The sequence below is a fragment of the Mustela nivalis genome, assembly GCF_964662115.1.
Source record: "Mustela nivalis genome assembly, chromosome: 4".
Lineage (NCBI taxonomy): Eukaryota > Metazoa > Chordata > Mammalia > Carnivora > Mustelidae > Mustela > Mustela nivalis.
Genome location: NC_139023.1, coordinates 7,305,391 through 7,328,880, shown reverse-complemented (window position 1 = coordinate 7,328,880; position 23,490 = coordinate 7,305,391). Strand labels below are relative to the sequence as shown.

The window sequence follows — 23,490 nt, the reverse complement described above, 5'->3', positions numbered from 1 at the left end:
TTTAACATGGTGAGATAATGGAAATAAGAAGTCGTACAACTAGAAAATTAGTCTTTCCTTAACTGTATACAGATTGGTACACCTGGCAAGATAAGAACATTCCTTCCCCAAATCAAGATCAGCACTGCTGCTCTGCTTACGCCAAGGAAACCAACACAGGGAGAGAACACAAGAAGAGGAGAAGACAGAAGACAGGAAGGCGGAAGAGAATAAAGATCTGGGCCCAAAACTGTAAATCAATACTATTGCCTTTATCCAGGAAAAGAGACTTCGAAAGAAGAAATAAATGTACCAGAAACGTTAGGATTTCTAGTTCTAAGACTAACTTTCTTCCTTGCAGGAAAATCAACTAGCTCAAAATTACAAAAATGGTGTTCAGTAAATACCCATCAACTGATATCTACACATTTTACTTCCTTACCTAAAGCTCTTTATAAAACAGGCTAAATTGGATACTGGATTACTACTGTAAAAGCTGTAGCACCATCAAAGTATTTTTGAGTATTTTGTTCCTGAATTAAGAGGTATATTTAACTCTATTACATGAGCCCAAAAAAGTATTATAAAATCAGAGATCTTACCAGGAATATTCCATGCCCCTTCCACTCATCCATGCCTACTCTCAAGCACTATGGGGGAAAAAGAATCCACGCACTCCACCAAAGACAACCATTTTGTGCATAAAAAAGGCCAGGAAAAGGCTAGTCATGAGGCATATGAGGAATGAGGCAAGACCACAAGGCCAGGGACTTTTATCTATATTGTTCACTGTTGTCTCCACAGCTATCTAGAACCTTACCCAGCACATAGTAGTTACTCACTAAATACTTGCTGACCGAATGAATTATTCCTTCAAGGAATAATTTTGGGAATAACTTTGGGAAACTGAAACAAACTTATTTTCAGTGTTGATGGTTTTTCCTAAGGCTTGGGAAAGTTCTATTATTTTATTTCCCAACTACTCTAATGGAAGAATACCTCAAAAGAAAAAAAATATATATATATAGAAATATACACACATATATATGTATGCATATTTGTATTTACAGAGAGAAATACATATGACTATATTGCCCAGGTTGAGCCAAAAATAGGTAACCTTGGAAAAAACTTTCCATAAAACAGTTTCAATATAATTTTATTAGCAGTTATTACATCAAAATTCACATTTACAGGATCCCAAGGACTGTCTTAGAAAATTCTAAAGTATATGTAATAAGATTTCAACAGTAAGACAGAACATCTTCTCATTATAGCACAGCCCTTAAAAAGTCAAGAATAATACTGAGAAATAAGTGCAGTTCTATGAAGAACTAGAAATGAACTCTTCGTGCATAGTGTCACTTAAAGCAAAGTTCCATGGAAGTATGATATACTTCTATGGATATAAATTTCAGTGGCAAACATCATTGGCTTCCAAACAACTGACACTAAAGGAATCTCCAATCAAAAGACAAGCACAGTGGCTTTCATCCAATATAAAGCTATGATAATTCTATAAAGAGACCCTGAATCCTTAAGTCCATGTAATATGATTTTATGCTGTGACACTAGTACAAAACACATCAACTCTAATGCATAGATTCTGACACATTATGACAACAGAATACTAAAGATAGCCTTTTTCTAATCAGAAAATGCTGAGTTTTCCAATGCAGCATACACTGGTCATTGCTGATCTAGTGAAATTCTACATCCTCCAGCTTGAGCAGTATTGTAGGATTCACAAATATTACATTTCATGCCTAATATATGGAACTGGACTGTAGATCTCCCATTGCAATCATTGCAGAGAATCTGAAAAGTGAAGAAATGAATTCAAATTAAGTATATTAAACTTTATAGATAGAAAATGGCACTGTCTGCTCAAAATAATTCCTCAAAAATCATACCAATGAACTGAAACACATATACCTAAGTCTAAACATTTTCCTAAATAGAAATGCCTTTTATTTGTTTCCTGAAAACTCTAAGAGGCTATTAAGGTAGTTCTAAATTCAGAAATGGAAGTGTAGGTTTGAGTCAAGAAGACTTATTTTAAAACTGTTCCCAAACAGTCTAAATTTGGGAACAGTTAGTCTAAAAAATCTAACACAGGCATCATCTGACTGACACCTACACTTAGAATTCAAAATAACATACATGATTTATTTTTCCTTGACACCTGTAAAATTATCTTTGTTAGTAAAACTAATCTTTACAAAATTTTAGTATTTTTGCTTATTCTTTAATATACTAAGTTTCTAATGCCCCAAGAATGAATTAAAGTCTAAAAAAGATCATTCCTAATTTAATAAAAAGAAGCTTTTGACATATCCCTAAAATGACAATAAGATGTCACTTGGGAAGTAATCTCTTTTACTACTGAGATCCCCAAAAATAAAAAAGGTGTTAACCTGAGAATAGATCACTGCATTACTATGCGAGAAAAGCATTAGCTTTAGAACTTTAGAAAACTTCCAAATTTGCTCAAAATTGTAAACTGGAAAATAATTAAGAATATAATCTGAATGTAGAAAGATTAGTGATGCCTTAGAACTAGGGGACTGGGGACTGGCTGCTAATGGGTATGGGATTTCTTTTGGGGGCAATAAAAAGATCCTAAAATTGATGATGATGATGCTTGCACAACTCCAAGAATATACGAAATAGTGCTAAATTGCACACTTTAAATGGACGAGTTATATGGCACATATATCTCAATAAAGCTGTTATTTGAAAAAATGATCTACATGGAACATAGCACTCTGAAACCTGCAGTAAAACACCACATAATTTGTTAGATTTTAAAAGTGATCCTTCATTGACCTTACTAGCAATTCAATTATCCACATGAATAAAAAGGGTAATGAACATTAGAAAACAAAAGTAATCTTCAAAAATCAACAGATCTGTATGCCTGAAATAAAATTTAAAATAATTACAAATAAAACATCATTAAAATAAAACATAAGACCAGTAATTCACCTCTACTCAGTTACATTACTGACTGGTTCTGACGAGTAAAATGTAAATAATTCAGAATAAAGCTTTTGTCTGCCCTCTAGTGTCGGGAAGAACTGCATAAAGGTATTCTTAGTATTTTTTTGGTCTGGTCTTTTGAATTCAAAGTAACTAAAATCTATTATTTGGTCCTTTCATCACATTGGTGTCTATGCCAAAGCAGAATTTTTGAGACAGATTTGAGCAAAATGGCAAAAAAAAAACCACAACATCAACCAGGAATCTCAAAAGTTCTAAGCACTGATTCTACTCACATCCACAGTCATGTTCTGGTATTCTGATGGCATAGGAGTCTGTGCTACCTCATCATCCAGCTGTCTCCAGTACCGAGTCATATCTAAAGCAGAGTGCATACATAATGGACATCTGTAGCCTCTAGAAGAGACAGAAAGGTTATTTTCCAAACATTAAACAAGGACTATATCAACTCGGCTATACAAGTAGACACATGCCAACTGGTACATAAACCAACCAAACAGAGCACTATTCTGTATTTCAAGATCACCTGTTACAAACCTGGGAACTTTTCGCTATAGTTTTTAATTAAATCCTGTAACCTATGGTATTTTTTAAACCTCCTTCTTTATCCTCAGTTCTCTAAAGTGGGAAGGAATTAGTCCGTATTCTCTGTAGAATATATTTAATACATTTTTTATAGAGAGCTTTTTATTTAAGTAATGTCTACACTCAACATGGAGCTCGAGCTCACAACCCAAGACCAAGAGTCATATGCTCTTCCAAATGAGTGAACCAGGCACTCCTATATTTAACACATTTTTAAAAACCTGTTCAGCTGCTTTTTTTGGCTAAATAACCTCAATTTCTTAATATATTCAGACTGTATCATATTCTTTCTAAAAATTCTGAAGAATTCACTTCCACCTGGCTCTTAATATACAAGTTCTGCTTATGAATTTGCAGAATCAAAATACATTCACAGTCTCTTCTCTCCTAACTGTTCTCACTTCATTTTAACATCCTTCCCCCAAAATAAAGTCTCTGCTTTAGATAATCTTGTTACCAGCTTTCTTTGCAGATGATTATCCTGGGCCAACATAATGACTTAACAGAATTTTGAACGACATACCTCAGCATTTTTACAGTTCTATGGATTGCCTCTGGCAGAGCCTGTGCCCCCTCAGAAAAGAATAAGTAGCTCTTGCAAGTTGTAGGATGAGATAAGGCATAACACAAGCATGGGGACAAAGATGTACTCCTATATCCATAAGATGCTTTGTCCAATTTAACACTATTGATTTACCCTGTCCATCTCAAGATATCTCCCAAGCCAATAAGGTATAAATATCAGCAACATTTGCCCATTTCCACATCCCAGCACAAGTTTAAAAAAAAAAAAAAAAAAAAAAAATCAGACATCTTACAATTACAACTTCTAAAAATCCCATCAAACACTCACTCTTTCAACATTTCTTCATAACACGTTCTGAAAAAAAAAAAAAATGACACTATTTTAGTAAAGCAAAAAGCATCTCCACTATTTTCAAACATTTTCTGAGGAAAAAAAAATGATTCTACCTATGTAAAAGATGTCCACATGGCAAGACATGAGCAACAACACGGGATGTGTGAATGTCCTATAAAGGAAATAAATGTTAGTGTGTTTGCATGAAGACAGTATAAATATCCAAGTACTTTAAATTCAAGAGGGACTATTTGCGAAAAAAATGAAACCTTGTCATTTGCAATAATGTGGATGGAACCAGAGGGTATTATGCCAAGCAAAGTAAGTCAACCAGAAAAAGACAACTATCATATGATCTCACTGATACCTGAAATTTAAGAAACAAGGCAGAGGATCATAGGGGAAAAGACGAAAACAATGAAACAAGATGAAACCAGAGAGGGAGACAAACCATAAAAAATTCAATCATAGGAAACAGAGGGTTGGTGGAGGGCAGAAGGGTGGAGAGACGGGGTAACTGGGTGATGAACATTGGGGCGGGTATGTGATATAATGAGTACCAGGTATTATATAAGATGAATCACAGACCTGTACCCCAAAACAAAAAATACACTTTAAGTTAATTAATTGAATTTACATTTAAAAAAAAAAAATCACCTTACACCAGTTAGAATGGCCAAAATTAACAAGACAGGAAACAACATGTGTTGGAGAGGATGTGGAGAAAGGGGAACCCTCTTCCACTGTTGGTGGGAATGCTAGTTGGTGCAGCCTCTTTGGAGAACAGTGTGGAGATTCCTCAAGAAATTAAAAATAGAACTTCCCTATGACTCTGCAATTGCACTCCTGGGTATTTACCCCCAAAAATACAGACATCATGAAAAGAAGGCCCATCTATACCCCAATGTTTATAGAAGCAATGGCCACGGTCACCAAACTGTGGAAAGAACCAAAATGTCCCTCAACGGACGAATGGATAAGGAAGATGTGGTCCATATACACTATGGAGTATTATGCCTCCATCACAAAGGACGAATACCCAACTTTTGTAGCAACATGGATGGGACTGGAAGAGATTATCCTGAGTGAAATAAGTCAAGCAGAAAGAGTCAATTATCATATGGTTTCACTTATTTGTGGAGCATAACAAATAGCATGGAGGACAAGGGGAGTTAGAGAGGAGAAGGGAGTTGGGGAAATTGGAAGGGGAGATGAACCATGAGAGACTATGGACTCTGAAAAACAATCTGAGGGGTTTGAAGGGGCGGGGGGTGGGAGTTCGGGGTACCAGGTGGTGGGTATTATAGAGGGCACGGATTGCATGGAGCACTGGGGGTGGTGAAAAAATATTGAATACTGTTATGCTGAAAATAAATTTTTAAAAAATTGGAGTATCTTTTAAAGTTAATAACACCTCACAAATTTGCTATTCCCGAATTTACTGTAATTTTTTTATGGAGGCTCCACGCCCAACATGGGGCTTACACTCGCAACGCTGATATCAAGACTTGCATCTCCACAGACTGAGCCAGGCAGGCACCACTTAATTACAAATTCAACATGACATTTGTTAAGAGAATATTATTTCTCTCTCTTTAGATGTCCTCGGGTTTTCTGGAGAGTAAATTGAATGTAATTAAAAAAAAAAAAAGAGGGAATATTTCCAAAGCAAGTAATATTTTAAGCTTACCTCCAAACATATTGGACAATTCTGCCTGGAAACATTTTCAATACACTGTTTAAAAGAGAAACTCAAATTACTAAAAGCTTAACTAGATGGAAATGACAAGTATACATATTAATAAAAACTAATGATAAAGAAAACAATGATACTAACTTATTAAAGCTAATAATTAATATTAACGCATGTCTCTTCAATGTCAGACAAGAACTGAACAGTTAATTCATACAGCTATTTCAGGCTTTGCATATTACCTAAAATAATGTAATTACTCAATACATCTTAATTGTTCGGGGCACCTGGGTGGCTCAGTGGGTTAAAGCCTCTGCCTTCGACTCAGGTCATGATCCCAGGGTCCTGGGATAGAGCTCCCACAGCAGGCTCTCTGCTCAGCAGGGAGCCTGCTTCCTCCTTCCTCTCTCTCTCTGCCTGCCTCTCTGCCTACTTGTGATCTCTCTCTGTCAAATAAATAAATAAAATCTTAAAAAAAAAAAATACATCTTAATTGTTCAAATTATCTTCATTTTACAAATAAAGAAAATCAGTGAATCAAGATTTACCAAAGATACAGAGAGATTATGTCTGGACTCTACTTTACATGTATTTCCAAAGCTACTTAAGAGTACTGACAATGATAACAGTTCACATTATTGAAATTTACCACATGCCATCTATTAAGTACACTACCTGTATCAGCTCACCCATGTCTCACAGTGTACCTGCTATAAATGCAGGCACAATTATTACCCCATTTTACAGATGAGGTATGTGAGGCCTAGAGAAGGCTCAGTAACTTCCAAAGTCACATACTAATAAGAGGTGGAAGTGCATTTGAGCTCCAACAGGCTTGGCCCATACCAGAGCTCTTCACTTAGTAAGACAGGACAAATAAAGGCGGGAAGGTAAGGGGAAGCACCACCCCACGGAAGATGCCAAGGTTTTTAAAGTGAGCACTTGAGTAGATGACAGGACCATTTACTAAACTACAGACAATAAAAAAAATAACTGACAAAGAAGATACCATAAGAGAAAACATACATATAGTTTTTGAAAGACCACACAGCTACCATCCCCCAACTCAAGTCCATAAAACCAAACTCAATCTTTTAATTCCAGCAAATTCACAGTCTATTAATCAAATACATTAAAACAAGAGTCATCTTTACCCAGGCCCATTCTTTTTCCCTTATACCTTGTCACCATATCTCAAATGCTCATTATTCATTTCAACTTCTCTTAACACCTGACAATTTGAGGCCAGCATTTATTTAAAAATCCTCATTAATGTTAACTATATCAAATTAAAATAAAAAACTTAATGGAAAAAAATCCTCATTAGTCTCTCTAATCTGATTTTTTAAGATTTTTTTCTAAATAATGAAAAATAATTTTAAAGGGCCTGGTATCACGGTATAATTAATAGATCCAAAATTAAAAATATTTCTAACTACGAAAGGAAATACAAAAGTATTTTCTGAATTTTCTTGAAATGATGTTACACTGTTATTGCTTCTTTACTATGCAATTTTAGTTATTCTTTTTTTTTTAAGATTTCTTATTTATTTGACAGAGAGCAAAAGAGCACAAGCAGGGGGAGCAGCAGAAGGAGAGGGAGAAGCAGTCTCCCCGCTGAGCAAGGAGACCGATGCAGTGCTTGATCCCAGGACCCTGGGATGATGACCTGAGCTGAAGGCGGATGCTTAACCAAATGAGCCACGCAGGCGTCTCTCTTTTTTTTTTTTTTTAAGATTTTATTTATTTATTTTTTTTAAGATTTTATTTATTTATTTATTTGACAGAGAGAGAGAGATCACAAATAGGCAGAGAGACAGAGAGAGAGATGAGGAGAAGCAGGCTCCCTGCTGAGCAGATTTTATTTATTTTTTTGACAGAGATCACAAGTAGGCAAAGAGGCAGGCAGAGAGAGAGAGGGAAGCAGGTTCCCGGCCAAGCAGAGAGCCCGATGAGGGGCTCGATCCCAGGACCTTGGGATCATGACCTGAGCTGAAGGCAGAGGCTTTAACCCACTGAGCCACCCAGGCGCCCCTCATTTTTACTTATTCTTAACACCAGTACCAATGAGATAAATCCATAAACTTACTTAGAAGTTGTCAACATTACACCAGTAACTGATAAAAGTATTCTTACACACTATAGGGAGCCTGGGTGGCTCACTTAAGCATCCAACTCCTGATTTGGGTTCAGGTCATGATCTCAGGGTCCTGGGATCAAGCCTGGAATTGAGCCCCATGTCGGGCCCTGTGCTTAGCAGAGTCTACCTGAGATTCTTCCCCCTCCCTCTACCCCTCCCTCTGCTTGTGTGCTCTCTTAAATAAATAAATAGATCATACATACACACACACACAATACAGAAGAAAAAGAATTGTAGCTCAGATATTCTGAGGCATAGATCTTAGAACACCTACTTAATAATGCTCAAAAATAAAAAGCACCATAGTTGTACTTGGTAATATCTGAAAATAAGCATGCTTCGAAACATATTAGGATTTAAGTTCGTTTTCAAACACAATATAATACTTTTTAAATTATGCAAACTTAAGTATATACCTTGTGCTTTCCTTGGAGATTCATAGCTAGGCATAAGTTACATTTCAAACAGTGGAAAAAGTCTTCCTTTGGACCAATCCTAAAAATTATGTAAAAGCCAAAAAAATTAGGTTCATTTTTACTACAATGGTAATTTACTCATTTTTACATAAGTTTAATTTCACTGTAAAGTTAGTTCAATTCACAATGAAGAACATGGGGTAAACCCCCACCTCCCCAAAATCACTCCTCAAATGTAAGCACTATAAACACAATGGTATCTACTTGGGTTTTTTCTATAAAAGTGAATACACAACACATATACACACACACCCTTTGGGTTTTATTTTTTACATAAATGGATTCTTTCTATACATTCTGTTCTGCGACTTTTTTTCACTGAATATATCCTAAAGATTATTCTGTCTAGACCACTTCATTCCTCTTCAGAATTACACAGTATTACATTGTATGGATAAATCATAATTTGTGAAAGTATTCCCATATATAATTTAGTACCTTGAATATAATATAATGACATAAAATAAATGTGCTTATGCAGTGAGCCTGGGTGGCTCACTCAGTTAAGTCTGCCTTCAGCTTAGGTCAAGATCCCAGCATTCTGGGATTGAGTCCCACATCGGGCTCCCTGTCCAGTAGGGAGTCTGCTGCTTCCTCTCTCTCTGCCCCTGCTTGTGCTCTCTCTCTCAGACAAATAAAAGTAAAATCAAGCAAGCAAGCAATATGCTTACACAGACATCACTTAGTCATCTGTTGAAAATTTTTATAAGATTTCTAAAGCTGAAACTATACAGTCAAAGGGCTAAAACATTTTTTAAGAGCAGAAATCATAACACCAAAACCACATTTGCCATATCATACTCTCATGGTTAAGTATCCTGGCGCTTATTTAATAACAATAAGAAATTATATTTCCCCATTTAAAAAAAAAAGAAGAAGAAAAGCTCATTCTAGCACACTTCAGTAAGGATATACGGACCCATTGCCAAAAAATTCAGTGTTGGATGTCTGCCTCTAATTAAGGAAAAAGTGAAACCCTGTTTTTAGGGCATGTCACTCTTTGAGAGAATAACTGCCACAGTCAAAAGATTATCTAACTATCATGGAGCCATCTTAAAATAGAAAATCAGGATTAATATTATTACTAAACTCTGTAAGAAGCACAGATTTCCTTTAGTGATTATTGCCTAAAGACAATAATTTTCAAGCACAGAGACCAGAGTCAAGCTTAGAGGTGTTGTAAGTACCAAGCACCAGCAGGAGAAATCTGATCACCTTTACTTTGCAGATTTCTTAAATGGACTAAAAGCAATAACTAAGTTTCATAATATACTTGAGACAAAAAAGTTGTCATTAATATCCAAAAGGGGACTCGTTGTAAAAGAGTATCAAAGAAGGTTCAACTACAAAATAAAAACACTGATATTTAAGCAAAAATTTTTAATTCATACACTCAAATGACGTGATTTTTTTTTAAATGTCGTCATGAAAGGGTAAAGAGTTTCCAATGACACTGCTACTGCAGAAACATCTTTGAATTGTCTTGATATTTTTATTGTTTAGATAAATTAACATTTTCTAACGCCTGTGTCATTTCTGACTAAACAGTGTTTGCCAATCTTATTTAATAGATTTTGCTCCCAATTATCTTTTTCAGAGAGGGAGAGGGAACGGGGGAATGACAGAAGGAGAAAGAGAATTTTAAGCAGGCTCCACACCCAGCAGGGAGCCCGACACAGGGCTTGATCTCATAGCCCTGAGAGCACGACCTGAGCTGAAATCAAGAGGTGAATGCTTAACCGACTGAGCCACCCAGACACCCCCACCCCCAGTATCTTTTAGCAAGCTTTAATAAAATAATAATAAATGAATACCTCTGAAAATCCACAAGGGGAGTGAATTTTCAGTGTGCCATAGGCACTCTGAAAGAACTGTACAAAGATGTTCCAAGGATTTCTGAACAAGGACAATAGACACAATGCCACCTAAAATCCCTACCTGAAGTGATCATAATCATCTGTCTGTAATACACACTAGATGAAGGCCTCACAAGAAAATGAATGAACAATGTTTGTTTGTTTGTTTGTTTTTAAGATTTATTTTTATTTTAGAGAGAGCGCGAGAAGTGACTGAGTATGGGGGAGAAGCAAAGGAAGAGGGAGAGAGAGAATCTCCAGCAGACTCCTGCTGAGCATGGAGCCTGACGCAGGACTCAATCTCACGACCCCGAAATCATGACCTGAGCCAAAATCAAGAGTTGAATGTTCAACCAACTGAGCCAACCAGGTGCCTCTGAACAATGTACTTCTAAGGGAAAAAAAAAAAAAATGGGGGCGCCTGGGTGGCTCAGTGGGTTAAAGCCTCTGCCTTCGGCTCAGGTCATGATCTCAGGGTCCTGGGATCGAGCCCCGCATCGGGCTCTCTGCTCACCAGGAACCTGCTTCCCTTCCTCTCTCTCTGCCTGCCTCTCCGCCTATTTGTGATCTCTGTCTGTCAAATAAATAAATAAAATCTTTAAAAACAAAAAAAGCAAGACTACCTTTAAAAAAAAAAAGAAAAATGGATTCCTCACCTGGTCATTCACTAGGAGGAACTTCAATTCACAGTATTTTGTTACATGAAACTAGACCATCCCATTTTGCCAAAAGGTTATAACAGCACTCTTCCATCTTTTATAAAGTTTATACACCAAAATTTACGTGGTATGGCTCCTAAATGGAGAAATGTTGAACGGGAAGTATGTGTATAAAGTATGTGGAAGGGAGGTGCCTGGGTGGCGACGTCCTTTAAGCTCCTGCCTTCAGCTCAGGTCACGGTCCTGGGATCCTCCGATCAAGCCCCTCAGTGGGCTCCGGGCTCATCTAGGAATCAGCTTCTCCCTCTCCCGTTGCCCCTCCCCCCATGTGTGCGCGCGCGCGCTCTCTCTCTCTCTCTCTCTCTCTCTCGCTTACTCTCCCTCTCAAATAAAAATCTTTAAAAAAAAAAAAGTATCTTGAAGAAAACAGATGATGTAAAAAGTGAAAAAAATTATAAGATTGATCATCCTAAATAAGGTGTTTATAAATCTAAAAGTAAATAAAATTTTGTTATATTGAAACTAAAAAGATAGTCACCTTTTTTTTTTTTTTTAAATTCAGGAGCATTTTATTTAATGTGATGAGTATGCTACCTCTATGAGTTCATTCCAGTCTGGATAGTCACCTTTAGATACAATTATGAGCTCTCAAAGGTTTCAAAAACATTGAATTTGACAATGCATAAACAGAAGTAATGATAAGCCAGAACCTATTAGCGGTGTACTTGAGATCTGCAATCAATATCTTTTGATGGTATGTGTGCAGGACGTGAAAAAATTTACAGGCCTGTAAATTAAAGTAATTACAAACTAGAGCCTACTAGAATTGTATCTAAAACCTAGGATCAGTTATTACAAGAAGGACGTGTGTCAGATTTATGCATGACAAACGACCAGGAAATAGCTACATTCGAAGGATATTGCCAAATTTAGTACTAGAAAAATATGGAATCAAAATTTAGATTTGCGACATTTAAATTCTTACTAAAATTTCTAATGAAGCTATTCTTCACTACTTTGTCATTCATAATAAATATATAAATTATACAAACAATAAAAAATATTCTGTTGTTTAAGGATTTGAAAATATACTTAGATGCTAAATGTTGATGACAAATTTTCCTCATATACAGATGGAAATCATAACACTAAAAATATTTTGCCGAAGATACACAACCTACACATTACTAAGCACCTACTGTATACATGGCACTCCCAGGTATACAAATTTAAAGTTTGAAAATACCTTGATCTCATGAATCTCAGTATTTACCAGGTATAGGAATTTAGAATTTGAAAACATCTTAATTTCATTAAAGCTTAATATATATAGGGTAAGATGAGATGTCTACCTATTCTGCAGTCTCAACTACTTGAAAGTCAATAAATTAACCATAAAATGTGTTTATTCCTTTGTTCTAATAGTGGTAATTAAAAACTGGGCAGATCTGACATACAAAATAACTCAATATAACAGTAAAAATGAACTGGAGCTCATGAATCAAACAGGATGAACCCCAGAAACAAGGTTTTGTTAAAAAAAAAAAAAAAGAAAAAAAAAGCCACAGAAGAATAAATAGAATGTGAGTTTAAAAATAAGCAAACCTGAACATATATTGTAAACCTCCACTCCACAAAGATAAAAGTGGCCTGTTTAGGACCAAAGCTCCCACCGACAACTACAGAGGCTAGATTCAAAGAAAACAAGCCCTATAACAGCAATAAAGAACAACTAAGGGCTTAAAGGGTCAACATCCCAGAGAGCAGGGAACTACCCTGAGGCAACTTGGAGTCCACACTAGTCTATTAGAAGCTAAGGAGCCAAGCAGCAAGCAGTAGGTAACGCGGTAGGAAACCAAGTAAACCCTCTGGCAATCTCTCTGCTAGGGAGGCAAAAAACTGTGGAGAGCAGGTCCCACCACCAGAGATGCCCTGGTAACCAACCCTGGCTTTAAGTCAAGCCCCATGAGGAACCATGTGCTAGGAGCCAGAGTGTTAGGGAAAACAAAATAGAAGACGAATAATCATCTCAATCTTTAATTGGATAAATGGAATGAATCTTGGAGCTTCAACGGTATTGGTAACATTCTATTTCTTAAAATAAGTGACTTACTGTATCAGTATACTTTATAACATATGTTATGCTACGTATGTGCTTTTGTATATATCTAATACTTCAGGGTTTTTAAAAAGAAAAACTCCTACATACGGCATGTCAATAGTAGCGTATCAGTGAGAGACTGGACTATAGGTTTCTTTTGTTCTTTCCACTTTTTAATGTTTTCCAATTTTTATAAAATCAGCCTATACTTTCAAAATGCTTTTAAAAACTGATTTTTAGAAAAGTAAAGTCCACCCTAATTTTCTACTTCAGTTGCCTACGAAACACTTCATATAAAAGCATGTTTTATATCCAAAAGTTATATTTTTAAATAGCCACACAATAACTGGTGGGCTAATTAAATTATTACTACAAAAGAGACATGAAAAATTTTTTTAGAATACCAGAAATGTTTTTAATGTTTATTGTGTTGGTAGTAACACGATTATATATATTTGTCACACTTACTGAACTGAAAACTTAAAATAAATGCATTTTATGGGATGCAAATTAACCCCAACAAAACTGATTTTAAAGACTATTATTGCTCAGGTACATTAAAAATAATCATAAAAGATCATTTTACATACAGTACCTACAAATTCCACAGTTTTCACAATGATACTGTTTCTTGTCTTTGTCAAAGAGATGGCATATACTGCAATAATATTCCCCAAACAATGTGCTACATTCTTCGCAAGTCTGTTGGGCCTAAAACAGACACATGTAATTAAAAATTAAATTAAATTTACCAAAACATTTTCTATTATTATTTGAATATCCACAATTTGTTACAAGATACGCAGAATCTTACAAGGTTTTAAACATTTAAACCAACGATACTGCTTAGAGTTAAATAAGTCTTATTTGCATACTCTTGATCAATTTTGTAAATCATCTTAACATTTTTTAAAAAGAAAACAGAAATATGATAAAATCTTACGTGCTGAATTTTTTCACAGTTTATGCACTGCACTTCCTTTACTTTAAAGCGATCTAGCTGATGATCTTCGTTGCTATCATGACACAACCGACAAGTATAAAGTTTATCACAGCAAGGTGCCTAATGCCCAGAGGGAAAAAGAGGTATAAGAAAAGATTAAGTTTATAATGCAAAAAAAAATTTTTCTTCCTCCTCCTGGAATAAAGTCAAAGAATACAACTAATCAATCAGTTTATAAACTGATCCTAAACATAACTTTTCACTATTTCTTAGCATATTTTAACTATTCCCCCTCAACATCTATGTCTACCTACATCAAGTTTAACATAATCTGGTCCTTAAATACTAAAGAATTATGAAGAATGGACACCCACAGACAGAAGAACTAATCACACAACACCCTAAACTCATCCTCAGCCTAAACGGCAGGCAGGCAACTTCTTCTGAGACATTTCCAGATAAAGTCATTTACCTACTTCAACCTTTAAACATTAACTATAATAAAGATTATATTTTAATTCACTCGTGTTTATTAATCATCAACTATATCCTTGACATTTTAGAAGACAGAATAAATTTAAGAGATAGCCCTTGTTTTCAAGAGTGGCAGACTGCCAAAATCTTTTCTCTCCTTCCTCCTGGACACATGATTGCCCAGCTATACTACAGTTCCCAGACTTCTTTGATTTCAGCTGTGGCCAAATGACTAAGTTCTTACCAAAAGGAAATGAGCAGAAGAAATCAGTGCCACTCCTGGGCCTGAGTATTAAGAAACTGGGCACGCCTCCTCCTCCATGCTCCCTTTCCCTTTTCCATCAGATGAAACCTGGACATGACAGCAACCCAGCGGATGACTGTATGCCCTAAAACATGGCAAAATAATACAATGGGAAAAACTTGTCCCTGTAGTGATCATGTGGATCAGTCTCATCGCCAAACTGGATAATTCACCTTGAAACTGTTAGGTGGGAGAAAATAAACTCTTAATTCTTTAACCCACATTACTGTTGGTTTTTTTGTTACCCTTAGTAGCTTAACTTTATTCTAACTAGTACCTCAAGAAGTTTCTAAGCCAGTAAGTTAACCCAGTACTTTCCAGGATACTGTGACCTTCCAAATTCACTCATTTCTGAAGATTTCTTATGATAATTTACCACAACAGAGTTCACTCCTTAAAGATTTTAACACTCAACTGGTACCCTTTCTCTCCCAACAACTACTCTCATCCTAAATCTTAGTGATCTGCACAACCACCCTCAATTCCTTGACTTTCTCACTTCCAGTGGCCTCGTCCTTCAACCCTACTCAGCCAAATATTCTCACAGTCATACCACAGAACAGGGGTTCCCAAATGTTTTGGTCTCAGGACCCCTTTACACTCTTAAAAATTGTTGAAGAGGGACGCCTGGGAGGCTCAGTGGGTTAAGCCTCTGCCTTCGGCTCAGGTCATGATCTCAGGGTCCTGGGATAGAGCCCCGTGTCGGGCTCTCTGCTCAGTAGGGAGCCTGCTTCCTTCACTCTCTCTGCCTGCCTCTCTGCCTACTTGTGATCTCTGTCAAGTAAATTTTTTAAAAAATTTTGAGGATCTCAATGATCTTCTGATTATGTGAATTATCTCCACTGACACCATACTATAAAACTGAAAAGTTTTTTAAAATATTACTTCTTTTAAAAATAGTAACAAACCCATTACATGTTAATGTAAATGACATATTTTAATGAAAAATAACTAGTTTCCCCCAAAATAGCTGGATTTTCATTTCTGCTTCAACTTCCGTATTCAATCGGTTTAGATGAAGTATATGAAGAAACTTTGGACTCCCACAAATACATAGTTGGAAAAGGGAGGAGTATTTTAATAGACTTTACATAGAATTATGGATACTCTTCTCTGATACTACTACACCAAAACTTGACAAGTCTTATAAATGATCAGTTGTAACATGGGCTCTGAAATTGTACCGATGAACTTTTCTCACTCTGTTGCATCAAAATCCTCTGATCTATCCTGCACTTTGAATCAACCTTTTACCCATGCATTAGTCATTCGGAAAATATCAGTGCACTGAGTTCTACAGCTCTTCCAAATGTTCACACATTTTCCATGCAATATAAAAAAAAAAAAAAAAAAAAAACCATTATTTGTTAACATCACTACCAATCTCATCAGCAAAGTCTTTAGGTATTGGGACACTTTTAAGCTCACAGAAACCTATACAAGTTTCAAAATTCTAATTTTTATGTGAAAGTTTGAATTTTACCACTGTCAATTGTTTTCCTTGTAATGACAGTTTCTTTTCAATGGTTCACTTTTCAAGAAAGTGCCCACCAAATACTCAAGTCTAAATAACAAGATTTCAAGTACAAACTGTTACATGAGAAACTAGTTCAGTTCATAATCCAACTGCATAAGAACCTTCCTCACAACAACCATCTAATTTTAGTATGCAGAAGTGCTTGATGAAAACATTCCATTTCATCAAACATGTAAAAAGATGTATTCAAGAGCTGAGATTTTTATAAAATTAGTAACTTTATTGCTTTAGTTTTATCAATGACAGCCTTAAGTCAAACTTCTTTTTTAAACTATAGGTATAGTACAGGTCAGATGCCAGCAGTTTTAATAACTGCTTTTGCACACACTGAAAAAGACAAAACCTTAGTATTAGAAAGTAGTTTTGACCCCAAGGATCCCCTGCAAGTGCCTCAGAAATCACCGGTGGTGGGGGGAGGGGGGTCCATTCATCACACTTTGAGAACCATGCTCTAAAACAAGAACTAAATCTTGTTTATATCATAAGTTCAAGTATGAAATTCTCTAACCACTACCCCTTCTCTTTCCAACTCACTTCAATGCTTCCCTTGCACATACTCTAATTCTTTCCTTTTTTCTTCCTCTACATACTCTCCTAACCAAAACTCCAAGTCTGGTTAAATCCAATTCTCTCCTGTATAGGAATAGTCAGACATAGCTGAATAAGAATTTTCACACTAGTCTCACTTTTAAGTCATGATCACTAATTAAAAAGTGGGTTTTGGGGTGCCTGGGTGGCTCAGTGGGTTAATGCTTCTGCCTTCGGCTCAGGTCACGATCCCAGGGTCCTGGGATAGAGCCCCGCATCAGGCTCTCCACTCGGCGAGGAGTCTGCTTCCCCCTCTTTCTGCCTATCTCTCTGCCTACTTGTGATCTCTATCTGTCAAATAAATAAATAGAAATCTTTAAAAAAAAAAAAAGTGGGTTTTTATTATATTGCCCTAGTCGATTCCCTCATTTTTCTAGTCTAGGACCTAAAATCTAAATGATTATTTCACATCTCCTCTCTTTAAACCTTTTCCTCCACCCTTACACTCTGCTCATTATCTATTAAACAGAAATAATCAAAGAAAACATTTTCTCACAAACTCTATCAACCTACTTGCAAATGTACCTAATACTCCATCTTCCTTTCTGTTACATATTTTTCTCTAAGGCCAACTCCTCCACTTGTGCACTGGATCCCAAATTTTCTTTGATTACTTAAGAGCAATAAATGCTCCTACAGTCTTTTCTTTCCCTCCTGCATTATAAAATGTTCTCACTTCACGGGACACGAGTGGCTCAATCAGTTAAGTGCCTGTCTTTGGCTCAGACAATGATCCCAGGGTCCTCCAATAAAGTGCTGCAGAAGGCTCCTTGCTCAGCCGGAAGCTTCTTCCTCTGCCTGCACCTCCTCCTGCTTGTGCACTCGCACTCTCTCTTACAAATAAACAAAATCTTTAAAAAACAAAAAAAAGTTCTCACTGGGTTATTTCCAATATGCGAACATGCCGTAATACCTCCAATTTTAAAGGGAAAAAAAATCTCATGATCCCACATCTCTCAGCAACTAGACTTTTTTTTTTTCCTTCTTTTATTTACAGCAAAACTCCACGAATTGTCTATGAAGGCTACTTCCAGTTCCACTACTCTCAATCTCTCTCAAATCCACTCCAATGAGGCTTTGTCCCAATTGCTCCACTGAGACGTCTCTTGTCAAGATCACCAGTGACCTCCTTGCCAAATTTAAAGGTCAATTTTCACTTCTTATCTTACTCCAACAGCAGCATTTGATTTAGTTGATTACTTCCTCCTCAAAACTCTTCATTTGGCTTCTGGTATTCAAGGAAGAAGGAGGGAGAAGGCAAAAAAGTATTTGATACTCAGGGTCAAATACCTCAGCACTATGAAACACAGACACACTTATGTGGTTTCCTGGGGGAAAGGGCCAACATGTTGAATTCAGCTCCAGTTATCGAGTTTCAAAGAGTAACAAAACATACCAGTGGAAATGGAATCGTAAGGATAGCACAGTTCGCTTACACAACACTCGGTGAACCCCTAACTTTGAAAGAGCTTCACCCAGTGCAGTGGAGGAATGTTCACCAAGGCTGGCCTAAAAAGAAGGCTCTAAGTTGTCCTTACAGGCCTCATACTTTTTCTTTCTTTCTTTCTTTCTTTTTTTAAAATGAAACAGGAACTACTGTCACCCTATTTCACAAATGGAGCACTTGCTCAAAAGCACTGACCCATCAAGGGTCAGAGCTAGATGTGGGGGTAGGGCTGTGGGACTCCAAAGCTCAAACTTTCCAAGTAAAATCTTTAAATGGCTTCTTGCAGCAACAACAAAATCAGGAAACTTTAACTGGATGGGTGCCAAGTTACAATGCTCTAGACTGACTAGCAATTTTCCTCAAAGTAAACAGCAAAACTACCAACACATGCATACTGGGCACTTGGCTCCACAGAAGCTACCTAGTGGCAATTCCATGGCTGTCTTCCTCGTCCACAGAAACACTCTCCCGGCAGGCTTCGGCATTCTCGCTGACTCAAATGCAGCTGGCGAGCTGTACAACTTACTCACTAAGGAGCTGAAATCCTATTCCGATTCTCCACTCACTTCTCCGTCTTCCATGATCTCATCACACACCTGAGAGTCCCCCTGGCCGAAAGCCAGCCCAGGCCCGGGGCGGCCTCTGTCTACTTATGTAGCCAAAGACTACAGAAACGCACCGATGAAGTGAGCCATGTGCAAGCCCACGTTCTTCCCCGAGCAGAGCGCTTCGCTCACGACGTGTAAAGCAGGGAAAAGGTGGGGGAGGTCGTCTTGCCAAAACGTTCTCCACAGCAAGAACCCAACTCGAGGTGAAGAAGGCAGACGGACAAACAGCTTAGCCTCTAACTCAAGCCCAAGCCTAACCGCCTGGCCCACTCCGCCCCCGCCCACCCGGCCCCGCGGAAGCTTGTCAAGGAAGAGCCCACTGAAGTCGTCACCTTCAGGAGACAGCCTCTGTCATAGTGCTCGCAGCCCCGCCGCCCTTGCTTTTGGCCGCGGGCGCCATCTTCCCGCGCCGAGGCCGCCATCTCTGCCACCTCCCCTCAAACTCCGCGAACCACCCCCCCGACGCAGGACGAAAACCACGCCCAGAGAAGTAGCGTCACTAGCACACCGCCCCCTACCGACCGCCGCTGCCAGCCGAGCCGATATGGCGGCCGAGCACGTGACCCGGGGCAGCCGGGTTTCCGGTTCCTGGGGCGACGGGGCGGAAGTGAAGAGAAGTGCAATCTCTGTCGTCGACGTCAGTCGCTGACTTCGCCGCTAACGGTAATAAGTCTTAGGTTGCTTCTTCTCCCCCTCCCACCCTCCATCGCTGCTCGCCCAGACGTTGGGCGTGATTCGGGGCGAGGTGGACGGTAGCGGCGCGGAGACGCCAGGTGGCCCCCTGAAGAAGGGACGCTCTCCGCAGCCTCCGCACCTGTGACAGGGCGGCCCCTCCCTTTCTCCCGGCGGCGGCCCGGGGCCTCGAGAAAGGGGCGGAGCTCCGCGGGCCCCGGGGCTCTGAGCGGGCACCTGCGCGGGCTGGCGCTGCTCGCCGGCCCTCGACCTGTTGCTGCTTTTACTCGTCCTTCATTCCTTCAAACTACGCGTTGACGTTTACTGTTGACCAGTTACCAGTTAAGCATGGGGCCAAAAAGTGAGAACACACACACGCCCCACCACGCCTTCCTGGAACTCACGGGCTGGTGAGGGAGAGAGACAGGAATCAGAGAATCCCAGTAGCAAGGTTGCGACTTTGAGAAGTGCCGGGAAGAAGTGTTTGTTCGAGGGGAGCTAGTGCTAGATGGGCTCTGATTTCATCTGAGCGTCAAGGCAGGCTTCCCTGGGGAAGCAGCACGAAGCCGAAAGAAGAGGAGTGAGTGAGTGTGCAAAGGCCCTGTGACCTGGTGCCTGCAAGAAGCCGCGAAAGGGAAATGTGCAAGACCGCAGGACAGACTCAGACCCCTCGGAGTGCATAGTGTGATACGCTTTGCCTTATAAAGAGCCAAGCCTCTGGAAAATTTTTAAAGCTGCCAGAAAATACTTGGCTTTGGCTTTCTAGCGAGATTTCACGGTACCCAACACATGCTGGGAAAAGGAAATATGTTGCCCTTGGCTTTGAAGTTACTAACTCTTACCGTTTTAATTTTCTTTCAGTTCTGTTATGAGTTGCTAAAATCATGGTGAAATGTTGCTCGGCCATTGGATGTGCTTCGCGCTGTTTGCCCAATTCCAAGTTAAAAGGACTGACATTTCACGTGTAAGATTTTGCTGTAGTTAAGCAAAGTACTTCTGACCGTTATAAAAAGCCAATGACAGTTCCACTTAAATCTTCAGCTTTGATCTTTAGTTCCCAAATCTGTAAATCGCTTTTTTAGCTAGATTTGAAGTGACAGGGATCTATTTACATTTTTATAATTTAGTTGAAAAGTTTAAGATACCTGCCAGGGTATCAGAGGCTAGTAAACAAAAATAATCAAGCTCATTTTTGCTAATGTTGTTACTTTGCATTTTAACATACCTTCAAAGAAATTCAATTTTGTTTACATAGGATGTACAGTCTGGAGGAAGAAAGGAGCTTTGCCCAAATATGTCCTGTCCTTTCTGTTTAGAAGTAGATCTAAAATATAAATTACAAGCTCAGACCAAGGGTTCTTTAGCAGTACTACAGATAAATCAAAATGATCCAGATTTTCTATTTTAAGCCATTCTTCTGACAGCAAAGGAAAGGAATAATAAGGTTTAACAATTACTCATTTGCTAAAGGTTTATTTTGCTGCTTTTGTGCGAGGCACTGTGCTACGTGCTAGAGAAAGATCTGTTAACTACTTTGCAAGGTATGAAGAAACAAAAAATGAATATGTGTACCCTACGTTTTCTAAAAAAAATTTGAATTGGCTTGGAAAACTGAAAAGATATAGTTATTGATTTCCAGATCTCTCAAAATAGTTCTTATCTCTGGAATTCCAAACGGCAACAGTTCTTTGCCTCATTCACTAAGCGTTGATAGACCTGTTGTGTATTAAATGCTATACTAAACAACTTTCTGATGCTAACAGAAGAATGAAAATACAAGGTACTCTATTCATCTGGGATAAATTCTGGATATCACTTCACATAGGAAAAGGCACAAGTAATATTATCATGTATAGATAAAGAAAAACCTCCAGTCGTGGGTCTTCCTATAAGACTGAAATATTCATTGAAACTTTTTTTCTTTATAGTATGAAGGAAATTGAAATAGAGGCCATATGTCTGCAGCATGATTAATAGAAAACTCTATTACTGAAAGTTCTGAAAGCATGATTCATAAGGGCTTCCTGAATATTCCATTTCTCAAGAATAATAACAAACTCTTCAATGAGCCAATTTAGTCACAGCCTTAATTCAAGTGTCTATCAATAGTGTTCAATTTTAAAATACTTTCTGTATTTTTTTTCTAGATTCCCCACAGATGAAAACGTCAAAAGAAAATGGGTATTAGCAATGAAAAGGCTTGATGTAAATGCTGCAGGCATTTGGGAGCCTAAAAAAGGAGATGTGTTGTGTTCAAGGCACTTCAAGAAGACCGATTTTGACAGAAGTGCTCCAAATATTAAACTGAAACCTGGAGTCATACCTTCTATCTTTGATTCCCCGTCTCACTTACAGGTTTGTTTATGAGACACTGTTTACCATCATTACTCATTTTTTATGGTACTATTGAAGAACCTTTACCACTGAGGCTAAGATTTTTAATTGTTTGCTTGTTCCTCTGAAGTCCATTTTTGAGTTTTTACTGCTTCAGCTTTTATAACATATAGTAGGAATAGTTTACCAGTAGCCACTCAGAAATATTTGTATGTTCCTAAGATCTGGTGAAGGAGACTGACTTAGGAGTTAACATAATTCAGGATTTGTTTCTAAACAATGGAGGAAAATAAGAGGGTTGAACTGAAGTTCCAAGTTGCCAGTCCTCCTCACACTGGAGCAAAAGTCAAGAGCAGAGCCACTAACAGGACCAAAGTAGACTTTTAGAGCCACATACATTCAAGCTTAAAGCCTAGGTAGACCTAAAAAGAAGAAGAGCAAAAGAGATGAGAACAGGAGAATGAAAGGAGAGAAAAGGTAAGAAAAAGAAAATAAAAGGATTATATAAGTAAAATCTAGTTGAATTTTGTGTTTTTTCTCAGTAGTATCAGTGTTATAGATTGACTGCCTGGCCTTCAGTATCTCTCTTAATATGTGGTAAAGTGGTTCTAAAAACCATAGAGTAACTGATAACAGCGTAGAAAATTCAGGGAGAGCCTCTGGGTCCCAGAACAACAGCAATGAACTTCCAATGAAATTACTTCCTTCCAACAGCTGGAAACAGGAAGTACAGATGGTCTTTGTCTTACAATTTTTCCACTTTATGATGGTGCAAAAGCAGTATCCGTTCAGTAGAAACCATACTTTGAATGTTTAATTTTCATCTTTTTCCGGGCTAATGATATGCAGTATACACTACCATACTCCTCTGATGCTGGGCAGGGGGATTGAGCTGCAGCCACATGGCCACCAGGGTAAACAACCAATACACTAACAACTGTTCTGTACCCATACAACTAGTCTGTTTTTCAGTTTCAGTAACAGTATTCAGTAAATCACATGAGATACCAACACTTCATGATAAAATAGGCTTGGAACACCTAGGGGCTCAGTTGGTTAAGTGTCCAACTCTTCTGCTCAGGTCATGATCTCAGGGTTGTGAGATCGAGCCGTGTTAGACTCCATGCTGGGCGTGGAACCTGCTTAAGAGTCTCCTCCTCCCTCTCCCCTTTCCCTCTTTGCTCTCACTCTTGCTCTCTCTCTCTAAAAAAACATAAAAAATAAAAGAGGTT

General features: G+C 38.1%; 2 protein-coding genes across 7 annotated transcripts in view; one reads left to right on the top strand and one right to left on the bottom strand.

Annotated features, from left to right (window-relative positions):
• Positions 1–1,121: 1,121 nt before the first annotated feature.
• Positions 1,122–20,113, bottom strand: RCHY1 (ring finger and CHY zinc finger domain containing 1). 5 transcript variants are annotated; one of them, XM_082727628.1, is made up of 9 exons: positions 19,585–20,113; positions 14,295–14,414; positions 13,947–14,062; positions 8,676–8,754; positions 6,117–6,161; positions 4,540–4,598; positions 4,421–4,447; positions 3,258–3,378; positions 1,122–1,797 (listed from the first exon to the last, which is right to left on the bottom strand). In XM_082727628.1, exons 1-9 carry the CDS (start codon positions 19,672–19,674, stop codon positions 1,669–1,671), a joined length of 786 nt encoding a protein of 261 aa, XP_082583754.1. In that variant the 5' UTR covers positions 19,675–20,113; the 3' UTR covers positions 1,122–1,668. The 5 variants fall into 5 exon arrangements, with proteins under 5 accessions (XP_082583754.1, XP_082583756.1, XP_082583755.1 ...); XM_082727630.1 differs by having other exon boundaries at positions 19,324–19,691; XM_082727629.1 differs by lacking the exon at positions 19,585–20,113 and adding an exon at positions 15,013–15,120.
• Positions 19,834–23,490, top strand: part of THAP6 (THAP domain containing 6) — an 18,072-nt gene continuing 14,415 nt past the window's right edge. Inside the window, exons 1-3 of one of the 2 annotated variants that reach the window (XM_082727633.1) lie at positions 19,834–19,915; positions 20,786–20,888; positions 22,072–22,279. In XM_082727633.1, the coding sequence (XP_082583759.1) occupies positions 20,809–20,888; positions 22,072–22,279 (288 nt within the window). In that variant the 5' untranslated portion in view covers positions 19,834–19,915; positions 20,786–20,808. Of the gene's footprint in view, positions 19,916–20,117; positions 20,286–20,785; positions 20,889–22,071; positions 22,280–23,490 lie in introns of those variants that run through there. The other variant, XM_082727634.1, reaches the window with a different exon arrangement.

Bases quoted from the DNA above. Each gene is read 5' to 3' on its own strand.
- RCHY1 (XM_082727628.1), bottom strand. From the start codon at position 19,674: ATGGCGGCCTCGGCGCGGGAAGATGGCGCCCGCGGCCAAAAGCAAGGG. The intron at 14,415-19,584 runs GTGACGACTTCA...TCTGGGCATTAG, and splicing joins ACAGAGGCTGTCTCCTGAAG to GCACCTTGCTGTGATAAACT. The intron at 6,162-8,675 runs GTATATACTTAA...TCTTTTAAACAG, and splicing joins ATCTCCAAGGAAAGCACAAG to TGTATTGAAAATGTTTCCAG.